This window comes from Neoarius graeffei, chromosome 1 (genome assembly GCF_027579695.1).
Source record: "Neoarius graeffei isolate fNeoGra1 chromosome 1, fNeoGra1.pri, whole genome shotgun sequence".
NCBI lineage: Eukaryota > Metazoa > Chordata > Actinopteri > Siluriformes > Ariidae > Neoarius > Neoarius graeffei.
Window position 1 is genome coordinate 35,172,486 of NC_083569.1, and position 26,382 is coordinate 35,198,867.

At 42.3% G+C, this 26,382-nt stretch overlaps 1 protein-coding gene across 1 annotated transcript in view; it reads right to left on the reverse strand.

Moving 5' to 3' along the window:
• Window positions 1-26,382, reverse strand: part of astn1 (astrotactin 1) — a 1,125,762-nt gene that overhangs the window by 514,847 nt on the left and 584,533 nt on the right. Inside the window, exon 11 of the mRNA XM_060931185.1 lies at window positions 24,558-24,708. Coding sequence (XP_060787168.1) covers window positions 24,558-24,708 — 151 coding nt within the window. The remainder of the gene's footprint in view (window positions 1-24,557; window positions 24,709-26,382) is intronic.

Here is a 26,382-nt window from a genome sequence, read left to right on the forward strand (position 1 = left end):
TCCAAAAAGAACATTGCTGCTCTTCTGCAGTTTGCTAAAGATCACGTGGACAAGCCAAAAGGCTATTGGAAAAATGTTTTGTGGACGGATGAGACCAAAATAGAACTTTTTGGTTTAAATGAGAAGCGTTGTGTTTGGAGAAAGGAAAATACTGCATTCCAGCCTAAGACCCTTATCCCATCTGTGAAACATGGTGGTGGTAGTACCATGGTTTGGGCCTGTTTTGCTGCATCTGGGCCAGGATGGCTTGCCATCATTGATGGAACAATGAATTTTGAATTACGCCAGCGAATTCTAAAGGAAAATGTCAGGACATCTGTCCATGAACTGAATCTCAAGAGAAGGTGGGTCATGCAGCAAGACAACGACCCTAAGCACACAAGTCGTTCTACCAAAGAATGGTTAAAGAAGAATAAAGTTAATGTTTTGGAATGGCCAAGTCAATGTCCTGACCTTAATCCAATCGAAATGTTGTGGAAGGACCTGAAGTGAGCAGTTCATGTGAGGAAACCCACCAACATCCCAGAATTAAAGCTGTTCTGTATGGAAGAATGGGATAAAATTCCTCCAAGCCAGTGTGCAGGACTGATCAACAGTTACCGGAAACTGTTGCAGTTATTGCTGCACAAGTGGGTCACACCAGATACTGAAAGCAAAGGTTCACATACTTTTGCCACTCACAGATATGTAATACTGGATCATTTTCCTCAATAAATAAATAACCAAGTATCATATTTTTGTCTCATTTGTTTAACTGGGTTCTATTTATCTACTTTTAGGACTCGTGTGAAAATCTGATGATGTTGTAGGTCATATTTATGCAGAAATATAGAAAATTCTAAAGGGTTCACAAACTTTCAAGCACCACTGTATATTCCATTTATTGTGATGCCTATCAAATTGGAAGATTTCTGCAGATTTAGGCTCAATTTTTTTTTTTTTTAGTTTTGGACAGGCATTGCCCAAACTGATAATCATATCATCAGTTTTTCTTTGACTAATCAGACACAAGGTACACCACCACTCTTGCCGGAGCAGTCGGGGGTTATGTGCTTGCTCAAGGGCACTTCAACCAGTCCTACTAGTCCAGGGAAATGAACCAGCAACCTTTTGGTCTCAAAGCTGCTTCTCTAACCATTAGGCCATGGCTTCCCCACAAAGATAAAAAGATAGCATTTTATCTTGTAGTGTGTTTCCTTTTAGTCTATTTTATAGTCTTATACAAACCTTAATGCGGGTGGCACGGTGGTTAGCACTGTTGACTCATGGCAAGAAGATTCTGGCTTCGAGTCCAGTGACCAATGGGGGCCTTTCTGTGTGGAGTTTGCACATTCTCCTCATCTCTGTGTGGGTTTCCTCTGGGTGTTCCGGTTTCCTCCACAGTCCAAAGACATGCAGTTAGGTTAACTCTAAATTGCCCAGATGTGTGAGTGAGTGTGTGGAAAGGAACCGGCCACCTTACTACAATTCTGGCCAAGTCAGCCAAACATGATTCACCTAAAGCCCAGATCAGGTTCAGCAGTGATGATGACAAACCTTAACAACCTGCTGTCTGACTTTAAAATGTGTTTTCTTTTATGTATTTTAGTTTCCCTTCTCCATGCTAGCCTTCCATGCATAGAATGTCTTTACTTAGAAAAACATGAACAGAGGCTTAAATTAAGAAACCGAAACATGTCACCTCACAGGGTTCATTTTGTTTACAAGAATTCAAGTATCTACAGTGCTGTTCACCACAGAGTACATGCATGCATAGTTTACACAGTTTGCTTCAATTTTATGAGTTTAGTTACAGCTAATAATTCATTAGGCTTATTTACAGTCCAGATTTTGGCAAATATCCTGGACCTTGGTGGGAAAAAAAAAAGATAATGGTGGTGACTGGCAGCTACAGCTGACTTGTAATCAGCTTCTGGTATTTTGGCATTTCTTTTTCTCTCCTCCTGTGTAAAGACCACAAGCGGAGGCCATCCACATCTGATCTGCTTTAATATCAACAGATCTTCATTTAAGGTACGTGAATCTTTTCATCATGGCACACCTTCAGCCTGTTCAGTGTGCTGAGTGCAGGATGTTTAGTCATTCTTCCTCCGTCACTAGCGATAGCTTTATTAGCTTTACTTGTGATAAGTGCAGATTAGTTAGCTCTCTGACGGAGAAGATTACAGTGCTAGAAGCGCGTGTCCAGGCTTTAGAGCAGGTTAGTGAGCGTGAGAACAGTGTAGTTTCTGTTAGGGAAAGTCTGGACGCCCTAGGTGGAGTTAGCAATCCCCCAACTCCGGCATTAGAGCCCTTACAGCGGGGCGAATGGGTGACGGCTCGGCGGCATAAGCGTCGAGCCAAAGCTACCGCTGAGGCTCGCCCACGGGAGCACCACTCCTCTCTGCGTCACGTGTCGAACAGGTTTGCTCTCCTTAGTGATGCATTCACTGAGAAACCTGAAAGAGCTCTAGTTATAGGGGACTCTATCATACGGCACGTGAAATTAGCTCAGCCTTTAGGGGCACCAGCAGCTTTAGTCAGGTGTATACCGGGAGCCAGGGCGCTGGACATAGCAGGTAATCTTAGGGTCCTAGGCAAGCACAGGTTCTCAAAGATAGTTATCCATGCAGGAGCTAATGATATACGCCTTCGTCAGTCTGAGGTTACTAAGAGTAACTTTCTAGAGGTGTTTAAATTAGCGAAGGCGATGTCTGATGCTGTAGTATGCTCTGGCCCCATCCCAATGCGGCATGGCGATGTAGCTTACAGCAGGTTATGGTCGCTGAACTGCTGGCTGTCCAGGTGGTGCTCTGAAAACAGTGTGGGCTTTATAGATAATTGGGCTAATTTTGAGGGCACTGCTGGCCTGTTAGGGCGGGACGGTATCCATCCCACTCGGGAAGGTGCTGCTCTCATTTCCTGCAGCATAGGTCATAGTCTCAGAACAGGCCTAGTTAATTTCTGACAATCCAGAGCCAAGGCCAGGGAGCAGACGAACAGGCTAAACCGACTGTCTGCTAGCTGCACAGAGTCGTCACTCAGGGTCCACTACATCGAGACTGTGTCTGTTCCCCGAGCTCAACAAAAAGGTAGAAATTTTCAGAGTTTGTTCCAGTAACCTAATCAATATAAAATTAGATCATACTGACTGTACAGCTGCTGCCAGCACCTTTGATCTAAAGGTGGGGCTATTAAATATTAGATCTCTTACATCTAAAGCGCTAATGGTTAATGAACTCATTACTGATCAGGAATTTAATGTACTGTGTTTAACAGAAACATGGGTTAAGCCAAATGAATATATAGCATTAAATGAAGCGAGTCCTCCTGGATACAGTTATATACACCAGCCTCGTCTAACTGGCAGAGGAGGAGGCGTCGCGGTTATTTATAACGATTATCTAGGTGTAACACAAAAACCTGGTTATAAATTTAATACATTTGAAGTTCTTCATACTCATATAATGTATGTAGCCTCAAAAAATAAGTCTACCCAGTTAATTCCATTGCTTATTATTTACAGGCCCCCGGGGCCATATTCTGAGTTTCTTTCTGAATTTGCAGATTTTATCTCAGATCTGGTTATTTCCTTAGACAAAGCTTTAGTTGTCGGAGATTTTAATATTCACTTCGATAACCCAGAAGACCCTTTAAAAACAGCATTTGTGTCCATCTTAGACTCAGTCGGGATTAAGCAGAATGTCATAGGACCGACCCATAATGGTGGTCACACCCTTGATCTAATACTAACATTCAGATTAAACGTAGACAATATAGTCATACTTCCACAGTCTTAAGTTATCTCAGATCATTGTCTCATCTCATTCAAGATATGTCTGAGTAATAATATATGCACCTCACCACGCTACTGTATTAAATGTACTTTCACGTCAACTACTGCACAGAGCTTTATAAATGATCTCCCAGAGCTGTCAACTTTGATTGGGTCACTGTCAGCCCCTGCAGAACTTGATCAGGCAACTGAATGCTTAGAGTCAACATTCCACCATACTTTAGATAATGTAGCTCCTCTAAAAAGGAAAATGGTCAGAGACAAAAAATTAGCACCCTGGTATAATGATGACACTCGCACATTAAAACAGACCACTCGAAAATTGGAATGTAAATGGCGTCAAACAAAATTGGTAGTGTTCAAATTAGCTTGGAAGGAGAGCTTCCTGAAGTATAGAAAAGCTCTTAGTGCTGCGAGATCAACATATTTCTCCTCCCTAATAGAAGATAACAAAAATAATCCTAGATTCCTATTTAATACTGTAGCAAAATGAACCAGGAATAAGTCCACTATCAACACATGCACACCTGCAGTATGTAGTAGCAACGACTTCATGAATTTTTTTTAATGACAAAATTGAGAATATCCGACAAAAAATTCAAACTACTAATTTAAGGTTAGACAATGAAAGTGACCTTGTAGTTAACAATCTAACTGTATCAGATCATCAGTTAGAATGTTTTACTCCCCTAAAAGAAACTGAATTACTTTCATTAATCTCTACATCAAAAGCCTCAATTTGCGTACTAGATCCCTTACCGACACATCTATTCAAAGAGATAATGCCTGGAGTAATTGAACCGCTTCTAAAAATAATAAATTCTTCTCTTATGATTGGCTATGTACCCAAATCCTTTAAACTAGCAGTTATCAAACCCCTGATTAAAAAACCTGACCTTGATCCCTGTCAGCTGTCCAATTATCGGCCAATATCAAACCTCCCCTTTATCTCCAAGATCCTTAAAAAAGCTGTGGCACAACAGTTATGCTCATATTTACATAGGAATAACATCCATGAAATGTATCAGTCAGGATTTAGACCTCATCATAGCACAGAGACAGCACTGGTTAAAGTAGTAAACGACCTACTGTTGGCGTCTGATCAGGGCTGTATCTCGCTACTTGTGTTGCTTGACCTTAGTGCAGCATTTGATACCATTGATCATTCCATTCTTCTGGATAGACTAGAAAATGTTGTGGGAGTTAAGGGAATGGCCCTTAACCTGGCTCAGGTCTTATCTAACTGATCGTTATCAGTATGTTGATATAAATGGTGATATTTCTAGACGTACCGAGGTAAAGTTTGGTGTTCCACAAGGTTCTGTCTTGGGTCCACTGCTTTTTTCTCTATATATGTTACCTCTGGGTGATATTATTCATAAACATTGTATTAGTTTCCACTGTTATGCTGATGACACACAGTTGTATGTCTCTGCAAAACCTGATGAGAGACACCAGCTTAATAGAATTGAGGAATGTGTTAAGGACATTAGACACTGGATGCTTATTAATTTCCTTCTGCTTAACTCTGACAAGACTGAAGTACTTGTGCTAGGACCACATACAGCTAGAAGTAAGTTTTCTGATTACACAGTGACTCTGGATGGCCTTTCTGTTTCTTCACGTGCAACAGTAAAAGACCTCGGAGTGATTATTGACCCCAGTCTTTCATTCGAAACTCACATTGATAACATCACCCGGATAGCTTTCTTTCATCTCAGAAATATTGCAAAGATAAGAAATTTAATGTCATTGCATGATGCAGAAAAACTAGTCCATGCTTTCGTTACCTCCAGGTTGGATTATTGTAATGCCTTACTGTCTGGATGTTCCAATAAGTGCATAAACAAGCTCCAGTTAGTTCAAAATGCAGCAGCAAGAGTCCTTACTAGAACTAGAAAATATGACCACATCACGCCTGTCTTATCCACACTGCATTGGCTCCCAATCAAATTTTGTACTGATTATAAAATACTACTATTGACCTTTAAAGCACTAAATGGTCTCGCACCACAGTACCTGAGTGAACTTCTGCTCCTCTATGACCCGCCACGCCTACTTAGATCAAAAGGTGCAGGCTATCTGCTGGTACCTCATATAGTGAAGGCTACATCAGGGGGCAGAGCCTTTTCTTACAAAGCCCCACAGTTATGGAACAGCCTTCCAAGTAATGTTCGGGAATCAGACACAGTCTCAGCATTTAAGTCTAGGCTGAAAACATATCTGTTTAGTCAAGCCTTTTGTTAATGGTGTTTATGAGGTAAAGGAGTAGATCTGGAGGGTCCTCAGACATAGAGTGTTTTGGTAAACTGGGATGTATGGATGCTGTCAGTCCCCACTCGCTTGCTCACTTGAGTTTGTTGACAGTGTAGTGGCTGGCTGCTTTATGTCCCGGGGCTCCCTCTTGCCTGTGTTACCTTCTGGCTCTCTCCTTTTAGTTATGCTGTCATAGTTAGTTGCCGGAGTCCCTGCTTGTACTCGGTGCAATATGTATACTGCTCCTACTTATTCAGGTGACATTGGGCATACCTAACAACCTGTGTTTTCTTTCCCTCCCCCCCACCCCAAATCTGTCCCTCTGAGTTACATGGAGTCAACAGGAAATCTTTTGGTGGAGAGGGTGGAGACCTCGACTGGCTATCGTAGCCTGCAGGGAATCGGCCGTCAGACATTCTGTCGCATGTCCCAGACCCGGTGAAATGTAACTGAATTGTCTTGGCCAGCCCTAAGGGTCCCATCTGCATCTCATCATTGCTGAGGAGTGTGCTCCCTTCACCCAATCAAGCATCCAGCCAGAGCAGGTCATGATATTTTTTACCATATTAACATGCCATTGTTGTGTGTTATGCCTGATGTAAAGACTCTCGTCTCTGCGAGCCTACCACACAGATTTAATACTTGTCATTTTTAGGGCATACCTAACAACCTGTGTTTTCTTTCTCTCTCTTCCCCCCCCCCCCCCCCAATCTGTCCCTCTGAGTTACATGTTGATCCTGGGATTGAGATGCTGGCCTCTTCTGCCCCTTGGACCTGCTTGATCCATCCTGGTGCCCTGTGTCTGGTCAGAGTTTTATTGCACCGCTCCTGTGAAGGACGGCCCCATGAGGACAGTTGAGGGTTATACCTGTTAAAACTGTTAATATTATAGTCAGGCTGTCTGTTGTTGCCCAAATGAGGATGGGTTCCCTTTTGAGTCTGGTTCCTCTCGAGGTTTCTTCCTCATGTCGTCTGAGGGAGTTTTTCCTTGCCACCGTCGCCACAGGCTTGCTCATTGGGGATAGATTAGGGATAAAATTAGCTCATGTTTTAAGTCATTCAAATTCTGTAAAGCTGCTTTGCGACAATGTTTATTGTTAAAAGCGCTATACAAATAAACTTGATTTGATTTGATTTGATAAGTTGTATATGACACGCTACCATGTTCACATACATTGGATTGCCAAGAGCAGCCACCCTCTAAAACCTATGAGCAACATGTTGATAGTTAGTAGCCACAATAAGATACTATGTTTCACAAACTTAGTTCCCAATAATTATAATTTACAATTGTTTTTGCTTCTTTCTTTCAGGTCACCTGAGCGAAAAGTCACCAGTTTTGACATAAGTGTTTCATAAAATCCCCTCATTCTTTTCTAAAAGATTTAAGCAATGCTCATGAATGTGTTATAAAGGACCTATGTGGGTACATTATCAATATATTAATACACTACATGACTGAAATGTATTAATCATTTACATGAACTTTATTTCAGAGAACAGCAATATTCAGCAGGTGAAGAATGGTTAAGAGGGTTTTCTTAGATTTGCATTATTTTAGATTTAGTATCATTCTCGCCTGATGGAGAGTTGTGTTTCTGGACCAATGATTTGTGTTAAAACCACAGCCCTAAAACAGATATTTATGAGCTCATGTCACAGATAAGGGGTAAAACCTATAGCACAGAACAGAGAGAATGGTATGTGTTATAAAAGGTGTGTGTGTGTATTTGAGGCCTCAAGGGTTCATGATAACATCCTTATCTTTGCTATGACTTTGGAGTGAAGAATCTAAGTATAAATGTTTTGAGAAAGTGTGTTTTGTGGGGAGAAACCTGGAAGAAGGGATAGTGTGGGCAGTGAACTAGCTCTCAGAGAGAACAACACATGTGTATGAACCTGTAGCTTCAATAAAACTTTTTTTCTCTCCTCCAAGTTTGTGCCTGCTTGCATCTTTATTTAGGAGAAAACAGAAAATTTACTTCACAATTAAACAGCAGGTCTAGGCTGTCACACAGGCCTGAACCACAGCTAAAAACCACATGAAACACTAAACTCTTAGCAAAAATGCTAACATGGTTTGCTCTGTTTTAGACTGAGCACAAATATATCCTCCAGTTTGTACACAACAGACAGCATCTCACAGGAACCACAAAATGCAAAGTTGTAATTTACTTACATATATTAGATATCTCCTACAGTTCCAGAACTAATTAACTTATTTTTGCATTAGCACACACCACAGGCCAAGTGAGGTTTGGAGAAGAAAAGTTCTATGCAAATCAAGCTAATATAATCTGTTCCTAAAAGAAACTTTAGATAAAGATATAAACATTTTAACCAGTTTATACAAGTGACTCCATATAGAGGTGCATAACCTGCCATGCTTGTCATAGCAGTGAAACATGAGTCACAGGCGGAGACAGTGTGCAATGATGAGATAGTTGAATAATCTCAATGCGCAGATACTATAATTTGATACATTACATCATGCAAACCACTTCAGCATTCAGCTGTTTTTAGTGTCAATTTTTTTAAGTTCTCAAAAAACAGTATATAATATCACAGTTTTATATTTGTTAGAATGATTATTTTAGATCATGAACCATTTCCATTCATAATTTATGATGTAAAATGACTGTTTCTTAAAACAATCACTAGAAATACTATATATTTGTAAAAACTGTCATATAATATTATCAAGTTCATTTTAATGATCAGAAAAGTCATAGCTGATTGTTTAAGACAGTGGATTAGCATTTCCGCAAAGAGGTGGGGATTCTGATTCATATACTTGATGTGCTGTGGGCTTCACCTGATCGAGCAGGAATGTGCCATGTCTCTGTGAGTATTCCAGAGGGTACATATCAGGTTTTGGTGGATTATGGTTGTAATCAGACCTCCATGTATCAAAGGCTGATTCAGTGTGGGGCACTGGAAAATGCACGATTAGTGAAAGTGAGGTGGATGTTTATAAATATGTGTAGGAGCCTAAATACAGTTTGTTTGATGTTTAAGTAATTAGCATTGGATAATTTAAGTTCATGTGTGAAAAAGTAATTTATGTTTATTTAGAAGAGATAGGAATATATTCATTGTTTATAGATGGATGCATTTACAGTTCATATTTACAGTCATTAATTGTTTATGTTGTCCTTAAAATGAGTGAATAATTTAGTTTAAAATGTATCATATCTCACTTGTATAGCATTTGTAATACTTTGGGATGACTATGGTCATTGCTTACGAGTTACAGCAGAACTTTATTTTGGTAGTCACATGAGACTGTTGGGATTTTGTTGTTGTAGAAAGGGCTTTAGTCAGTCAGGCAAGGAGAGAGTGGAGCGACACGTTTTTTATCTCTCAGGATATCTCTCTCTGTAGATTATGTAAATTAATTTTGGAAATGAATATTTGTTTTGTATCACCCGTTTTGAGTGAAAGTAAACTGGTAAACTTTTATTCGTGGCCCTGTGGTATTTAATTCACCTTTTTATATGTGAATAAAGATGCAGGGAGTTGGCAGAGCATCAAGCTAAGACTCTAGAAAGTGGAAACCTGCAATCCGATAATGCCGGTCACATTAATGGGGAGAAAAGCATAGTGTGGAGGCAGCAGATAGCTCAAGACTCACTCATCCACTTATCTTGGGAACAGATTGTCCAGGTTATAATACTCTAATAAAACAGTTAGTAGTGGATGGGTCCTGCATTAGCACGTCATGGAAGAATCCTGCTGCAATGTTGACTGGGGAGGGGGGGATCCCAGGGCCATCTGTGTCAGCTTTGCATCATGATGACAGAGAGGGCACCACCCCTCCTCTCTCTCTTGGGAATCCCATGGATTTCCTGCTAAAGCTGACACAAGACAAGACCCTGAGGTATGCTTTTGACCAAGTGAGAGTAATTGATGGGCAAAACCTCCAGCCTAACATTGCATGTTCCTTTCCATATTTTTTTCTTTTTTTAAGGACAAGTTATACTGAGTGACACAGGACACTCAAACTAAAGAAAAGACAGCACAGCTGTTGGTCCCAAAGAGTTGTAAGGAACTTTTATTCCATGTGGCTCATCATAATCCCATGGCTGGGCATTTAGGTCAGGATAAAACACTAAATAATTTCATAGCCTGCTTTTATGGGACAGCAATTCATGCTGATGTCCACAAGTGGTGTGCAACTTGTTGCAAATGCCAGCTGGTAAACCCAGCAGCCATGCCAAAAGTGCCATTGTGTCCATTACCATTAATCAAGATCCCTTTTGAAAGAATTGGCATAGATCTTGTCAGGTCATTAGATTGAGCTGCATGAGGGTATCACTTTGTATAAGTCATAGTGGATTATGCAATGTGATACTTGGAAGCAGTGCCTCTTTGCAATATCTCTGCACATAGTGTTGCAGAGGCACTGTTCTGTGTTATCTCCCAACTCAGGATTCAAATGCTTAAAAACATGATTCTTAAGTTCATTCACAGGGGCAATAGAAACTGGGATAAGTGGCTAGGCCCTCTGTTGTTTGCAGTCCGTGAGGTCCCACAAGCCTCCACCAGATTTACCCCATTTTAATTGCTGTATGGGTGCAAGCCCCATGGCATCTTAAACATCACCAAGAAAATTGGGAGGATGGACTTTCTCAAAGCAAAAATGAAATTCAGTACATACTTGACCTGAGAGCAAAACTCCACAAACTAAATGACATAACCCAGAAGAATTTGCTATAGGTGTGAATCCCACCTGTACAACAGAGGGACATGGCTAAGGGAATTTGCACTGGAAGATAAACTACTCATTTTACTGCCTACATCAAGTTCAAAATTACTTGCCAAATGGCAACGGCCCTTTGAGGTCACATGGTGAATTGGGGAAGTTGACTATGAGGTCAGGTGAAGAGATAGGTGCGATGCATGTCAAATTTACCATCTCAATCTCCAGAACCCATGGAGAAAGGAGGTTCCTGTGGCTCTGGCGATGGTAGTTCCTGAGAGGGTGGAGCTGGGACTGGAAGTAAGTCCAAATGGTGTGGCCCAATTCATCCCAGTGCCCTGTGGAGACCACCTCTCACTGTCCCAGAAAGCACAAGCTATCAGTTGCAGGAGGAATTCTGTGATGTGTTTTCACCCCTCCCTAGCCGCAGTAACCTCAGAGAGCACCACGCACAGACTCCCTCAGGGTGGTGGTGCACACCTGCCTGTACTGGCTCCCTGAGCACAAGAAAAATGTGATTTGAGATGAACTCAAGGTAATGCTTGACATGGGGGGTAATCTGGAGCAGACCAGTGTTCTTAGTTCCTAAGACTGATGGGACAGTCTGGTTCTATGTGGACCATCAATATGTAAGTCAAACTTGTGTCTAAATTTGACACATATCTGATGCCTTGCATTGATGAACTGCTCGATCAGTTTGGCACGGCTCACTTTTGTTCAACACTGGATTTTACAAAGGGATTTTGGCAGATACGCTCGACTCCATTATCCTGTGGGAAAATGGCCTTTTCCATTCTGTTTGATTTACACCAATCTGTCTCCCTTCTGTTTGGGTTGTTTTGGGCCCCGGCAACATTTCAGTATCTCATGGACAGAATTCTCCATCCCCACAGTCCGTATGCCACTGCCTATTTAGATGACATTGTTTATAGTAATGATTGGCAGTGGCATTTACAACATCAAAAGGGCTGTCCTGAGGCTGCTGAGGTGCGCTGGGCTCACAGCAAACATGAAGTATGCAACTGGATGGGTGGAAGTACAATATCTGGGCTTCCACTTGGATCATGAGCAGGTGTGTCCCCAAATTGATAAGACTGCAGCAATTGTGGCCTACTCGAGACCTAAGACCAAAAATGGGGTGAGGCAGTTCCTGGAGCTGGTTGGCTATTATAAGCAGTTCATGCCTAATTTTTTGGATATCACCAGCCCACTGACTGACCTCGCTAAAAAGGGTGTACCAGATCCAGTCCAGTGGACGGAGATGTGTGAATGGGCTTTTGCTCAAGTTAAAGTGGGTTTGTGTCCAGGGGGGTAGTTGCATTCACCTGACTTTTCTCTCTCTTTTGTTTTACAGAACAACACATTGGATAGAGGGCCGGGGCAGTTTTGTCCCAGGTGGTGGAGGGGGAGGAGCACCCAGTGCTGTACATCAGTCACAAGCTCTTGATGCAAGAGTCTATTGTCCTGGGTATGATGTTAAACTGTATCCTGTCCTGGGTATGACGTTAAACCACATCCAAAGGAGTGTTGACAGTAGGGCGCTCCAGTGCTCTGGGGCAGAAGAACCTGCAGGTCAATGGCTCATCACCAGATGGCATGCAGAAGAACCACTTTTTGGTCAATGGATGGCACCACTTAGCAAGATAGCTGCTACTGCGGGGCAACCACCCTGTTTACCAGGCCTGTTGTGCAGTAGTGCACTGCCTGGACCAGACCTGGAGGTCCAGAGAGACTAGATGGTGGGGGCACGATGCCGTCTGTCTTTAACACCGTGCATGGTGCGATATAGGAGAGTTAAGACAAGCTCTGTGGCGATGGGGTGAATGCAATGGCAGCAGGCCTGAGAAGCTGGAAGCTGCTAGCGGGAGCTCTGCACACAGGCAACCCACACATGATGGTTGCAATCCTGCTGAAGAATGGGTGATAACAGAATTGAGGCAGCTGCGTCGGTGAGCAGGCAGCCCTATTTAAGGACAGCACTGCCTGCCCTGGGAGGGGACACCCCTAGAAAAGAAGGGGTAAACAAAGCTTGCCCATGCCTACACCTGGCTGGCATACCATGGCCAGCAGGTCTCCATCTCAGCGATCGAAAAAGACAAGACAAAGAAACTTACTGTGGCTACATGGAATGTCCGAACCATGCTAGACAACAACTCACAACCAAAATGCAGAACTGCTCTGATAGCTCTGAATGTGGAAATCACAGGGGAATATCTCTGCTATCTATTGCTGGGAAAGTCTTAGAAAAAAAGCATCTTCAATCGGTTAAAGGGTCTCTCAAAAGATATACTACCTGACAGTCAATGTGGCTTCAGAGCTGGCAGATCCACTTCTTCTATTACGGTATATTCTCACTGCGACAACTTCAAGAAAAAGCACTTGAGCAAAACCAACCTCTCTAAGTGTTTTTTGTGGATTTCTCCAAAGCCTTCAACTCTGTTGATAGAGAAACCTTATGGAAAGTGCTTGAAGTCTACGTATGTCCACCTAGAATGATTAGACTCTTTCATGATGGAATGACTGGGAAAGTCACAATCGGAGGAGACATCAGTGACAGTTTTGAAATCAAGCACGGAGTTGGCTGGCACCAACTTTATTTACTCTCTACCTCGCAGCAGTCCTAGAGACAATGTCTATTGATCTAACAAAGGGTGTGTACATTCAAAGTCGCATAGATGGAGGGCTATACAATCTCGCCTGACTGAAAGCTGCTACCAAAACTAGAGAGATATGCATCTGTGAGCTACTTTACGCTAATGACTCAGCCCTCATAGCAACTGACCCTGATGACATACAAGAGATTATTGATCACTTCACCAGTGCTGCTTCTCTGTTTGGGCTTAGAATCAATTTGTCAAAAATGGAGATGCTTTACCAGCCACCTCCACACAGCACCTTTGCAGATCCCGAACCATGTATACAAGTGAATGGCAAGGCACTGAAACTTACTGATTCCTTCACTTACCTAGGCAGCACTGTTACAAGTACCAACAGCTCTGACTTAGAAGTGGATAGGCGCATACAATCTGCGAATAAAGCCTTCAGTGTCTTGCACAAGCGGCTATGGTCCTGCCATGACATCAGACTCACCACTAAAATTAAAGTATACAACACTGTTGTTATTCCTGTACTGCTGTACTTCACAGAAACCATGATACTCTACCGAAAACACTTGAAGAAACTCACTCGAATCCAACTCAGACACCTGCGCCAAATCCAGGGCATTAAAGGCATCACGCAGTGGCGATAAAAGTCGCATTATTCTGCACCAGAATGCTTTCGAGATTCGAAATAAACTGACCGTCGATTTTTCAAAAGCTTCCCGCGGTTGTAATCGGTCCTTATTTGATCATGCCCATCACTTGAAATTTTCCGCGTTCGCAGCGCCCCCTCTCGGTCAATGGAACAGCTGCGTGACGTCATACCAGTAACCACTCGGTGCAGCTGCAATGACGGACACATCAGAAAATAGGAGCGATGCTGAGGAAATTAGCTTTGATTTTACCGATACAGAAGAAAATGGCCCACAAGTAGAGATTTTGACAGCTGAATGTCCTGGTGGTATCCAGCCTTACAGATTTGAACCTGAGCGCTCATCTTCAGAAGAAAATGAGGACAGTTCTGACGACGACAGAAACGAAGACGAGAATGAAGACCGGCGACTTGAAGACTTGTTTTGGTTGGTTTCTCTGACTAAATCACTAGTTATGTGTATTTTTAAAGACCATTTTCACTTGAATTAGAATGCTGTGTGATTAATCTATGATTATGTGTAATACTGATAGCTGTAGGGGGTGAAAGTATAGCTAGAAAGATTGAATTCTAGCAACTTGACAGCTTGCGATCTCGCGAAATGCAGTGGGCCTTCTGATACAGTAGACCCCTTGATATTCCAGTTTTCATCATTTTCCTTTTATTGCGGTTGATTTTAACTTGATATTCAGTATGTTATAGGCTGGGAGTATTGAGCTTTGTATTGTATTGTTTAGTAAACGTACAATCGTCAGTAATAAGTGATAATTATTAGTTAAAGGCAGCTCTGTGGCATAAATCTTTCAATTAATCTTCTGTCATCCATTTGCTAAAATTATGTGCCACATGTGTTATCAAGACAACACTTCATGTGACAAAGAAAGATATGACAAATACATAAATGTATGAAAATCATTTTGTACAATTAATGATTGATACATAGAAACACTTAAAACATGTGTGTGGCAGCGGGGGCGTGGTCAAGCGCTGGTCTGTGACAGGAGGGTGGAGCCAGGGAAGGTGAGTGGCAGAATCATTACACCTGACGGTAATTAACCTGTGTTTTCCCAGTCACCGCGCCCTATTTAAGGAGGCAGAGGGAGAGCTCATCCCGGGACAAGAACACGGTGTGTGTGTTTCGCTATCAGATTAAAACTGGCGGTTATACTGAAAAGTCTGGCAATAAAAAGCCTATTTGCATCTGAAGCGTTGTCCTGCCATCCTCTGTGCTCCACCCACACTTCAGAGAGCTCTACAGTGGTGCCAAAACCCGGGACAAGGTGGAGCACCAACCTCGCAGCCCCATGGAATCCTCCCCGTTCGCGGACCTGGTCCACGCCCTCGCCACGGCTCAGCAAAGCCAGCACCAGGCGCTCGTCACGCTCCGAAAGGAGCAAGAGCAGCGCTTCGAAGCCCTGGTGCTGGCCCAGCAGGAAGATCGCGAGGCGTTCCGGCATCTCCTCGCGTCGGCGGGGTCCACGCGGGGTCCGCGCGCTGGAGGACAGCCCGGCGAAGGTCCGCGTAGGCCGGCGGTCGGCGGGGAGTTATAGCGCGGCCAGCTGCGCCTCTCCCGTCAGGAGGGGGAGGAGGCGCGCCGCGCGCTGCTCCATCGGCCACCCCGAGGCTTCGGCGACCTGCTCGAACAATGTGAGAAACGCCTCGGGGTCGTCCTGCGGGCCCGCGGCCGGGGCGCTGGTGGACCCCGCCGATGCGAGGAGATCCCGGAACGCCTCGCGATCTTCCTGCTGGGCCAGCACCAGGGCTTCGAAGCGCCGCTCTTGCTCCTTTCAGAGCGTGACAAGCGCCTGGTGCTGGCTTTGCTGAGCCGTGGCGAGGGCGTGGACCAGGTCCGCGAACGGGGAGGATTCCATGGGGCTGCGAGGTTGGTGCTCCACCTTGTCCCGGGTTTTGGCACCACTGTAGAGCTCTCTGAAGTGTGGGTGGAGCACAGAGGACGGCAGGACAACGCTTCAGATGCAAATAGGCTTTTTATTGCCAGACTTTTCAGTATAACCGCCAGTTTTAATCTGATAGCGAAACACACACACACTGTGTTCTTGTCCCGGGATGAGCTCTTCTCTGCTCTCCCTCTGCCTCCTTAAATAGGGCGCGGTGACTGGGAAAACACACAAAACACAGGTTAATTACCGTCAGGTGTAATGATTCTGCCACTCACCTTCCCTGGCTCCGCCCTCCTGTCACAGACCGGCGCTTGACCACGCCCCCGCTGCCACAATGTGTTTTTAAAAAAATAATTTTTTTCTATCAATACCTAGCCATGACCTTGAAATCAGATCCATTGATAACAACAGTCACAAATAGTGTTCAGTGTTCGTTGTTACAGCCAAACACAATACACCGATTAGGCATTTTGTATCACAGAATATTAATACATCATTTCATAGTGTTTTGAGTGTTCAAAACTATCCACAAACTGAATAAATCCACAAAATCCGCAATGTAAACAACTCTGGTAAACGCACGCTATAGAGAAAACATGGGGACAGGCCAGCATCACCCAAGGGAGGTTACTGGTATGACGTCACACATAAGTTGACCTAGTTAACGGCTGGCTGCCTAAATTTGGCTGTGCACGTCAACTTTAAATGCTTGTAGCGGGCGCATCGTGACACTGAGATCGCGGGAAACCGAGGGGCTTGAATAACCCACCAAACCCGACATTTTGACACATGATATAGCCTGATTGCTGAAATTACCGCACGACGCCTTTAAATAACAAGATAAAATCCCTGATGTCGATGTTCTGGAAAGAGCAAACACCATAAGTGTAGAAGCAATCATCACTGCCTCACAACTCAAGTGAGCAGGGCACATGAGAAGGATGCCAGATACTCGGCTGCCCAAGATGGTGTTCTATGGAGAGCTTGCTAGAGGAAAGAGGAACCAAGGAGGACAAAAGCTTCATTACAAAGACGTACTTAAATGCCATATGAAGACCAGCCAAATCAACCCCAACACATTGGAGAAGGATGCTGAGGACCGCAAGAAGTGGTGACAGAAAATCAGCAGAGCCAAGAGAGCTGTGGAGGAAAAACGGAGAGAATTGTACCTCAAGAAGCACCAAACGTGTCACATGTTATCGACAGGAACAAGCTTTCAATGCCACTGATGTAGACGTTTTTGCTGCACAAATGTGGGTCTAGTAGCTCATAGGCGTGCCTGCAAAGAATAACTGACTCCCCTTACACAGATGTCATCATCAAAATCGATGGACTGCCGAAGAAATACGTACAACACCATCAAGAAGGAGTGTCTGGCCATCTTGTGGGTGATCCTCACGCTCTGGTACTACTTGCTATGATGCCCCTTCACGCTCTGTTCAAACCATGCCCCGTTCCAGTAGCTCCACCACATGAAGGATGCCAACACACAGATCACTCATTGGTATCTGGCCCTTCAGCCCTTTAAATTCGAGGTGGTCCACAGGCCAGGGTGGATTACCTCGGTCACCAGGGGGGAAATCAGCTGTAGGCTGGATGGCTCTCTGGCCTGAGTCGGGCAGTGGGGGTATGTGGCAGCGAGGGTGTGGTTGAGCATCGACTGTGAATGGCGAGGAGTCGGGTTGAACCAGCAGGTAACATGTGACGAGTTACACCTGTGTCTAATTACTGGCTTTCTGTTAATGCATGTCTCTGTGCATCTTGCAAATGGCCAGTAATGACAGAGTGAGCTGTGTTCTCCAACGTGTGTGTGTGTGTGCGCGCGCATGTGTGTTAGACTCACTGAAAAGTGAACATTAAAATAAAGTGCACCTTGAACTGTCATGCCTGTTCGTAATTCTTCACTGCCTCAACTCAGGAAGGTGTGAGAAATACTATTAACCAAAAACTGAAAGGCAAAAAAGGGAGTTCCCAGATAGTGTACAAGCTCTGAACCACATCTTGTACCTTTTCTTTGCATTGTATTTGAAGTTCAGTGTGATCAAACAGCAACCAGGTAATCAAGTGCTTACATGTTCTTCCCAAAATCAATCAAGCAACAGGGTACAGAAGATTTTTTGTGCATGTGTATGATGAGAATGGCTAACTGTCTCAAATTTTGGTATTTTTAATTAATCTGACTAAATTAAATAATAAATCCAACTAAATTAACTGACCTGACAAATATGCTGCCTTCAAATGGAACTTGTACTTTTGATTATGATGTGGGAAGTCGCACACACAAAACGCTTGTCTTTGAAGTGGTAAGTCATCACGAGAACGGTGCTGCGAGGCAATGTTATGTAGAAGCTACCAAGGCTAACATTAACAATTTGGCAAGCTAACGAGTGGACGATACAGATGCAAATGCAAAGGTAAGAAATGCAAAAGCATCCTGAAAAGATGGTTATTAGAAATATCAACATTTCTGAAAATGTCAGCAAACATGTCAAAACTTGTGAACTCTGAGCTTTCCAAAAAATTCCACATCCAAAGTCATGTATCCTCCAAGAGTGGGGAGTTCATATAGATTCTTCTTGTGAACACAGCAAACACGACCCCATTTGGAGGTATCAATAAAGTGCATAAAATACAAAGAAAACTAATTGACAGTGTGTGTAATTTTTTATCAAATTTCAGAATGTGAGTGCTGCTCATCTAATTGCCACCAATAGGAGCATGATGTAGGATTACACAAAACTCACATATCAGATAGTGGCAATGGCAAAACAAAAACAAAACATGTTAATGGACAGAAAAAATATCCTTATTACCTCAAGCTCAATTTGAATAGCGTGTCTGTTTATGTGACCCCATTTTCTGCACAAGTCCAGATTGCGCTGATTAATGATGTAAACAGAGCAAAGTAATTTTCTTTAATCATAGTTTTATCATTAGAGGATCTTCATCATATAATCTGACATGTAGAACATGTTATCTCACAGTCCATTATAGAATTTGGCCAAGATTTTATTGGGATCATATCATACAGTGTAGCAAATAACAAGACAATAGTACAGTGTAACTGTAACACATGCTTCCTCTGAAACATATGAAGTCAGCCTCTGCATATTTTCACCGTCAAATGAAAGCCCTAAATGCCCCCTATATCTGAACTCACAGACACCTACAATTGGTCAGTGTTGTTCTGATTGACAGATAAGAAAGTCATTCCATCTCTCCCACCCAGAGAGCGTAGCCAATTTTGCTGTGTTGGACTACTGGCCATAGATGGTTGTGACATCAGGTTTCAAACTCATGATCAACAGATGATATGGAGAAAGTTTTTATCCCACTATATATTTTAAAGAAAGTACACATATCTTATTAAACGTGTTAGCGTTAACTTTTTTCTTTTTTGAAGGTTAAAAACTGTGGTGTTCAAAACTGCACTACTGATCAAAAGTACATCTTATTTTCAGAAACATGTAGGGTATTCTTAATCCAATTGACCTGAATACAAATATGTTATTTTTCTGTTTGTTTCGGATTGAACAGTTATTTCCTTTTGGAAATGCCACATGCACAGCTCTATCTGTATGATTTATTGTCCCAACCATGTCCCAACTGGTTTGACATGAAGAAATCCTCATATGGCCATGGCAAATGCGGTGTACAAATTTTTAATTGCCATTTTTCCCCTGAGGTTTTGATTGGATAATTACTGCAATGATTAAAACATTTAACCCTAACTGATGCAGTGAGTAGCTTCTCAGTTCTTAAACAGCCACGTCAGAAGATGTATCCTGTGTTTGTGGAAAAGATATTGTGTTTTAGAAAGGTAAAATTATTGGCCTGCATCAAGCAAAGAAAACAACGAAGGAGACTGCTGAAATTACTGGAACTGGGTTAAGAACGAGATTGCAGATACAAGCGGTAGAAATTAGTTTTCTCCGCAGGGTGGCTGGGCTCTCCCTTAGAGACAGGGTGAGAAGCTTGGTCATTTGGGAGAGACTCAGAGTAGAACCGCTGCTCCTCCACATCGAAAGGAGTCAGTTGAGATGGTTCGGGCACCTTGTTAGGATGCCCCCTGGACACCTCCCAAGGGAGGTTTTCGGGGCATGCCCCACCAGGAGGAGACCCCAGGGCAGACCCAGGACATGCTGGAGAGATTACATCTCTCAGCTGGCCTGGGAATGCCTCGGTATTCCCCTGGAAGAGCTGGTGGAGGTGGACGGGGAGAGGGAAGTCTGGGCTGCTCTGTTTAGGCTGCTACCCCCGCAACTTGGATCTGGATAAGTGGTAGAAGATGGATGGATGGATGGATGGATGGATGGATGCCATGGCAAGTGCATGCCATAATCAAAACTAAAGGCAGTCCAACAAAATATTTAAATGTGCAATATTTTTGAGTTTTTTTTTTTTTTTGCTAGGCAGTGTATTAAAATGAAATGACAGGCTTATTTATGAGCAGCCTACTGGGAAGTGCATGACTGTTGCAAATTGTATTATGACTTCATAGTGCTTGTTCCTCTCAAAAGTCTGAACAGAATGAACAACAACCCATCAGTCTTGAAGTGGCCCATGTGGTGGTCAGTGATATTTCATCCCATAGCTGCAGAGCAGGCTGTTTTTCCTGAGGCTGAGGTCTTTCAGTGTGTGCAACAAACTCCTGAAGGCCTTCTACCAGTCTGTGGTAGCCAGCACCTTCAGAGGTGGAGCCAGGAAAATTAGAAGGGGGGGTATCAACCCAGCAAGGCCGGGGGGCCGGGGGCCACCAGATGCCCCCAGAAGCTCTGCAGTTTTTAAATGTTAAGATGCATTTTAAGTTGTGAGAGACATGTTGTAAATTAAATCTCTTAAAGCTAGACAGCCTTTCGATTTCATAAAATTGGTGAAATTTAGTTCCCTCTGAAATTTGGTCATTGTGAAATATGTTTATTTCTGTAATATCTCACCCCGCCAAAAAAAAAAAATAATAATAATAATGAAAAAAAACCAGACTATTCTGTGGCTGGGAAGTTATTTAATTTGAGGGGATTCCCTAGCAAATAATGTGCATGAAATTGCTCGCTTCGCACAGTCAAGCAGACAGGGGAAGTCCATGTGTACATGCACAGCTTGATTTACCTTCATCTTTTGCTTCTTTTGGGTTTTACGGCAGCTGGCATCCAGTGTTGCATTACTGCCATCTACAGGTTTACCTTGACCGTACGCTGACAGTTACATCATTCTGTCGCTAAACGAACAGCTGATCACACTGAGGTGCTCGCTGACCACCAATATTTATTAGTTTGGTCCTGCATTTCCTTCCCTTCACAGCATAATGTCTTTCCTTCTCGCTTTCCGTGACTGTAGTCAGTCTTTCATGTTTCATTCACACATTCACGTCCTCCATTTTTCTCTGCTGTTTCAAATTTGTATCCCACAATGCCTTGCGCAAACAGGGAAAGCCCACCATGTGATGCATGATGTAGTATCTTGAATTGGGTCATGGTGAAGCAGGAAAAAATAGCAGAGAATTGAGGGCCACATGGCCTTAAATTCATTGACTGTTCTATTTAAAAAACCTAATACAATTGGAAGTCTGTGAATTGAATTCAGTAGTTTTCAGTCCACTAAACAAAAATAATCAGGTGTCAGGGAAAATTATTTTTATGACCTTAACTTGAAAAATCTGAAAGGCAGTCTACCTTTAAAGAAAATTACCATATCAAAAATATGTTTTAAAAGTAGGAACTTTCAAAACCATTTTATTCGTTACTGAAAATGATATTGTTAGAGTTGCAGGTAGATGTGTAGACCTTAATTACGACTGATATATGGTAATATTTATGAAAGTTACTTTGTCATATAACGCATTACTATATGACACACTACAGTGTAGTACATTGACCACAAAACACCTTATATCAATAAATTATTACTGTTTTAGCATCTGCAATCTGAGCTCCTGCTCAGGACATTCAATGTACATATAAGACAGTGAATATATCCAGGTAAACTGAGATAATTTAAGTGGCCACTTAAGACACAGCTTAATACCGAGATAACTATAAACAAAGACTGCAAGAGCTGCATGTCGATAATAGAAAGTCAGTAACTGCATTCTGAGCTCCTGAGTCTAATAGACAGAGATAACTATACAATGATTGAGAGAGTTGCATGTGAACAAGTCCTACAATAAGTCTTATTTCCCAAGACTCAGGGGATATCAAGCAGATTTTCTTCAGAGCCGTTGCAAAAATCAACATCTCTCACAGACCTATTCAGCCGCTGTCGTAAAAATCAAAGTGAGGCTCACCCCCAAAATGGCACATGTACCATGTACATACACAGGGTATAGTACAGGGATACCCGATTAATGAATACGAGCAGTAGCCAGACAGCCAACACGTGTGTGTACGCAGTAAGCCTGCTGCAGCATCTTATCATTTTGGCTTGTGAACATGCATGTTAACGATACCATGAACATAAAAGGATGGCACACACCCTTTACATGTAGTCTACAGTGCAGTCCAGGAATGCAGTATGTTATTATGTTGATGCATGAAGTTCCCGTGCCCTGTTCAAATCCAACAGGACTCGCCCAGCTTTCTTTTCACTGCACTCATGTCATGAGCGAAAAAACCTAAGCTAGGATCTACTATTAAATATAAATTTATACCATAAACTCTTCAGCTCAATCTCACATAAAGAGTTATTTTGTTTAGTTTTTAAACTTTATTAATTAAAAAAACGGCGGGTATCTGCAATACAATCAAGTCACAATTGCAAGGAGCCATGTACTAAAACTGTATTTTTTTTTGGATGGGGAGGGCACACGCACTGGGTGCACCCCCCCTAAAATCTGTGCCAGACCTTCTTCTTTGCCATGGTGTGCTGGGCCAGTGGCATCAGCACTGGAGAGGCCAACAAACTCAGTAAGCTGGTAAGGAAAGCCAGCTCTGTGGTGGGTCTGGAGCTGGACAGGCTGGAGTCAGTGGGTGAGAGGAGGATGAGGGGGAAAAAAAATCAGAGCTATCCTGGACAATCCCTCTCACCCTGTCCATGAGAAACTGTGGCAGTTGGGCAGCTCATTCAGTCATCGGCTCATTCCACCTAAGAGCAAGACGGAGCACTTCAGATGCTCATTTGTGCCCACTGCCATCAGACTGTATAACAACAGCGGAAAACATAGATTGCCATCATGGTGACACACACACTTTCTACTGCACTGAACTCATGTGGAACATTGCACACAGCACCCATATGTATATATTCTGTATATTTTCTCCTTTTTCTCTCTTGCCATAGCCCTCCTCAAAAAAAAAAAAATTAAAATTAAAATCTGGTTACAGTTCTACCATACCTATGGCTTCCTCACTTCACTTTGTCACTTTATATGGCTCTACACCACTAGTGGATAGAGTACCACTACCAATTCTTGTTGTTTGTTGCTGTCTTTTGTGAGCAATTGTCCTTATTTTGCTCTCTCTTTATTCTATTATATTTTATTCTTTTTTTAACTTAGTTTACATTTATCTATATTTTACTCAGTACCTGAGCTGCTGTAACACCTGAATTTCCCCTCATGGGGATCAAAAAAGGAATATATTTTCTTATGCTGTTGGCCACAGAATTGAACCTCAAGACTCTTAACACAAGACACTAAACCCATTACCTCATGCTAACTGGATTCCTGACCAGTCTAATAGGTTTCTAGAATAATGCTCTTTTTTTCACTGACAAAAACAAAGGGAATTTTTTTTTCTTCTGCCCTATACTTTGCTCAAGAGGATGTTAATATCACTGTTGAATGGTGAATGCTGTGACTCATATATCTATCTATCTATCTATCTATCTATCTATCTATCTATCTATCTATCTATCTATCTATCTATCTATATTGTATATACTGTATATAAAACTGAAAACAATTTCCAGAATGAACAGATAATGTGTTCTAAATGGAAACAAATATAGATACAACAAAAATATTAGGGTCATTATGAGGTTTTGTTGTTTCATGTGGGTGCGAATGAGTGGTCAGATATGAAGCTCATAGGACAAAGAAAGGCCACAAACAGTACATTATACAAATGTGCTGTGCTGAGCAATACATTTACAGCATGCTTGGTAACTGTCTGGTCATGGTGGTTAAATTATGCTCTTAGTTTGTTTATATTTTGGGAAATAAAACTATCTAAGGAAATAGCAACAGAAATAACTGAGGTGGGATTAAAAAAAAAAGAGTGAGAAAGTTTTAAAAATGGGTGCTTTTTAACCGAAAACAAATTTTTGCAGTAGAAATAAAGTGCACTAATCAAGAAAAAGTGAAACTTTGCAAGAAAGAGTGAAACTGAAATCACATTAAACATCAGGCAGATGGCAAGAGAACCCAGAATCATTGCCTCATTTCATGGCTGATGAGCTTTGAAATAATAGTCAAAAAAAAAAAGCACGGATTTGTGGTCAATAGTCAAAGAAGACTAGCAATTTCCTGAGATTAATTTTGATATTGATATTCTCTTCATTTCACTGTGCTTGGTAAGGGACTTAAGCAGGTTTTTAATATACAAAAAATGGATAAAGGCAGAGATAACGTGGTTAAAGGAGAAAGTAACAAAACTTATGTAATATAAAACTAATGTAAATAAAGTAATGTAAAATGTAAAAGCCAAAGTATTTAAAAACATGTAGGATAACACACCACACAACCAGTGGAGTCCAACTTTCGGTCAGATATGCAGCGGAAGTTACGGCTGCAGCCGCCGTTGTCCTTTGAGCAGTCTCGCACCGGGCCAAAGGAGTCCAGCAGAATTTCCAGACTGTCAAAGGATGAGGAGATCATCAACTCCTCCCTGAGAAACACCAAAAATACAGAGTACACACTGTCAGTAACAATTGCTCAGAATACTCATACTACTAACTCAGAATAACATATCTGACTTACTTTTTTTTGTGATCAAATATTTATTAAGAGTTGTACAGTCAAATTACACACTTAGATCAAACTGAAATACAAGCAATCACCCCCCCCCCCCCCCCCCCCCCCCCGCCACACCCTGAATACAACATACACTCAAAAAACAAGGCAATGACAGGAAGGAATAAGAAAAACAATAATAATAATAATAATAGCCCCATGCACGCCTGCCCAGTCATGTCAAGGGGACAAAGACACACAACACACACACACACACACACACAAAAAAAAAAAAAAACACAGAAACACGGGCACAGACACACACGAACAACAGGGGAAAATAATTAATAAAAACAGGGATGACATAATGAATGACTTTGACACATCACCCCATTAACTCTTTTAGAGAGTCAGCTGCCATAAGCCAACTACTTAAGGTCTTCTCAGTGGCTCCATAGACCCGAGCAGTTGACAGTTCGAGGTACACTACATCTAGAAAAGTAAGAATCCACTGTCTGATACTGAGCACATGGGAGGGTTTCCATCGCAGTACAATAATCTTTTTAGCAGCTGTCAGGCCAGCTAACACAATGAGCTTATTTAGTCTATTAATATTAAGTTCTGACAGATCATTCAGTATCAAAACTGGCATAGTAGCTGGTACTGACACCGATATCAGATTAGACAGTGTGAACGCAATACCAACCCAGAACTGTGCAACTGGAGGGCAATCCTACATCATATGGAGGAAAGTTCCAGGAAAACTTAGTGAACAAAAAGAGCACAAGGGGGAGTTTATCAAACCCATGTAATAAAGTTTGCGAGGGGTTAGATAGGTTCTGTGCATAAAATTAAAATGTATCTGTTGGTGATCAGGGTTACGAGAGGCCTCCTTTATGCTGACCCAGACATCCCTCCAGTCAAAATCCAGATCCAAAGCAGGATAGTCTTTCCTCCACTCTCTGTCTAAAGGCAAGTCTGGATAAGAAAACTGCAACAGGTACTTATAAAGTGAAGTCACCAGACCCTTGGTTTTACTTTGTATTGTAATCAGTCTATATAGGGGGTGTACGGGCGGGGGATGTTGCCAAGGAACACCATAAGCTTTGAGGGCTGATCTGATCTGCAAATAAAAGAAGAAGGAGGAACTTGGTAGATTGAAAGAGTTTCTAAGATCTTGAAAGGAACATAAAGCAGTGTCACTAAAAATGTCTCTTAAGTGACGGATGCCCGTACTACTCCAGTGAGAGGGGGAGATAGGTCTCCCTCCAATCAACAACCCTTTGTTGTTAAAGAGGGGGGAAAACATGTGCCATTTACAGGAGATCTTACATTCTGATTCCACTAAACGCCATGTCCGAAGAACATTGGAAACTAGGGGGCCAAAGCACATCAGACTTTGTTTGTCAGAGACATTGGAAAAAAGTATGACTTCCAAACACCATGGTCTCACTATATTGTTCTCTAGATCACGCCAAGATACTGGTGTACAGGCATCACGCCAATTCGAGAGTGGACGAAGAACAAATGACCAAAAATAATACTTGAAATTCGGGACTGCTAAACCACCATCCTCCCTACTCCTCTGTAAAGTGGAAAGTTTTAAACG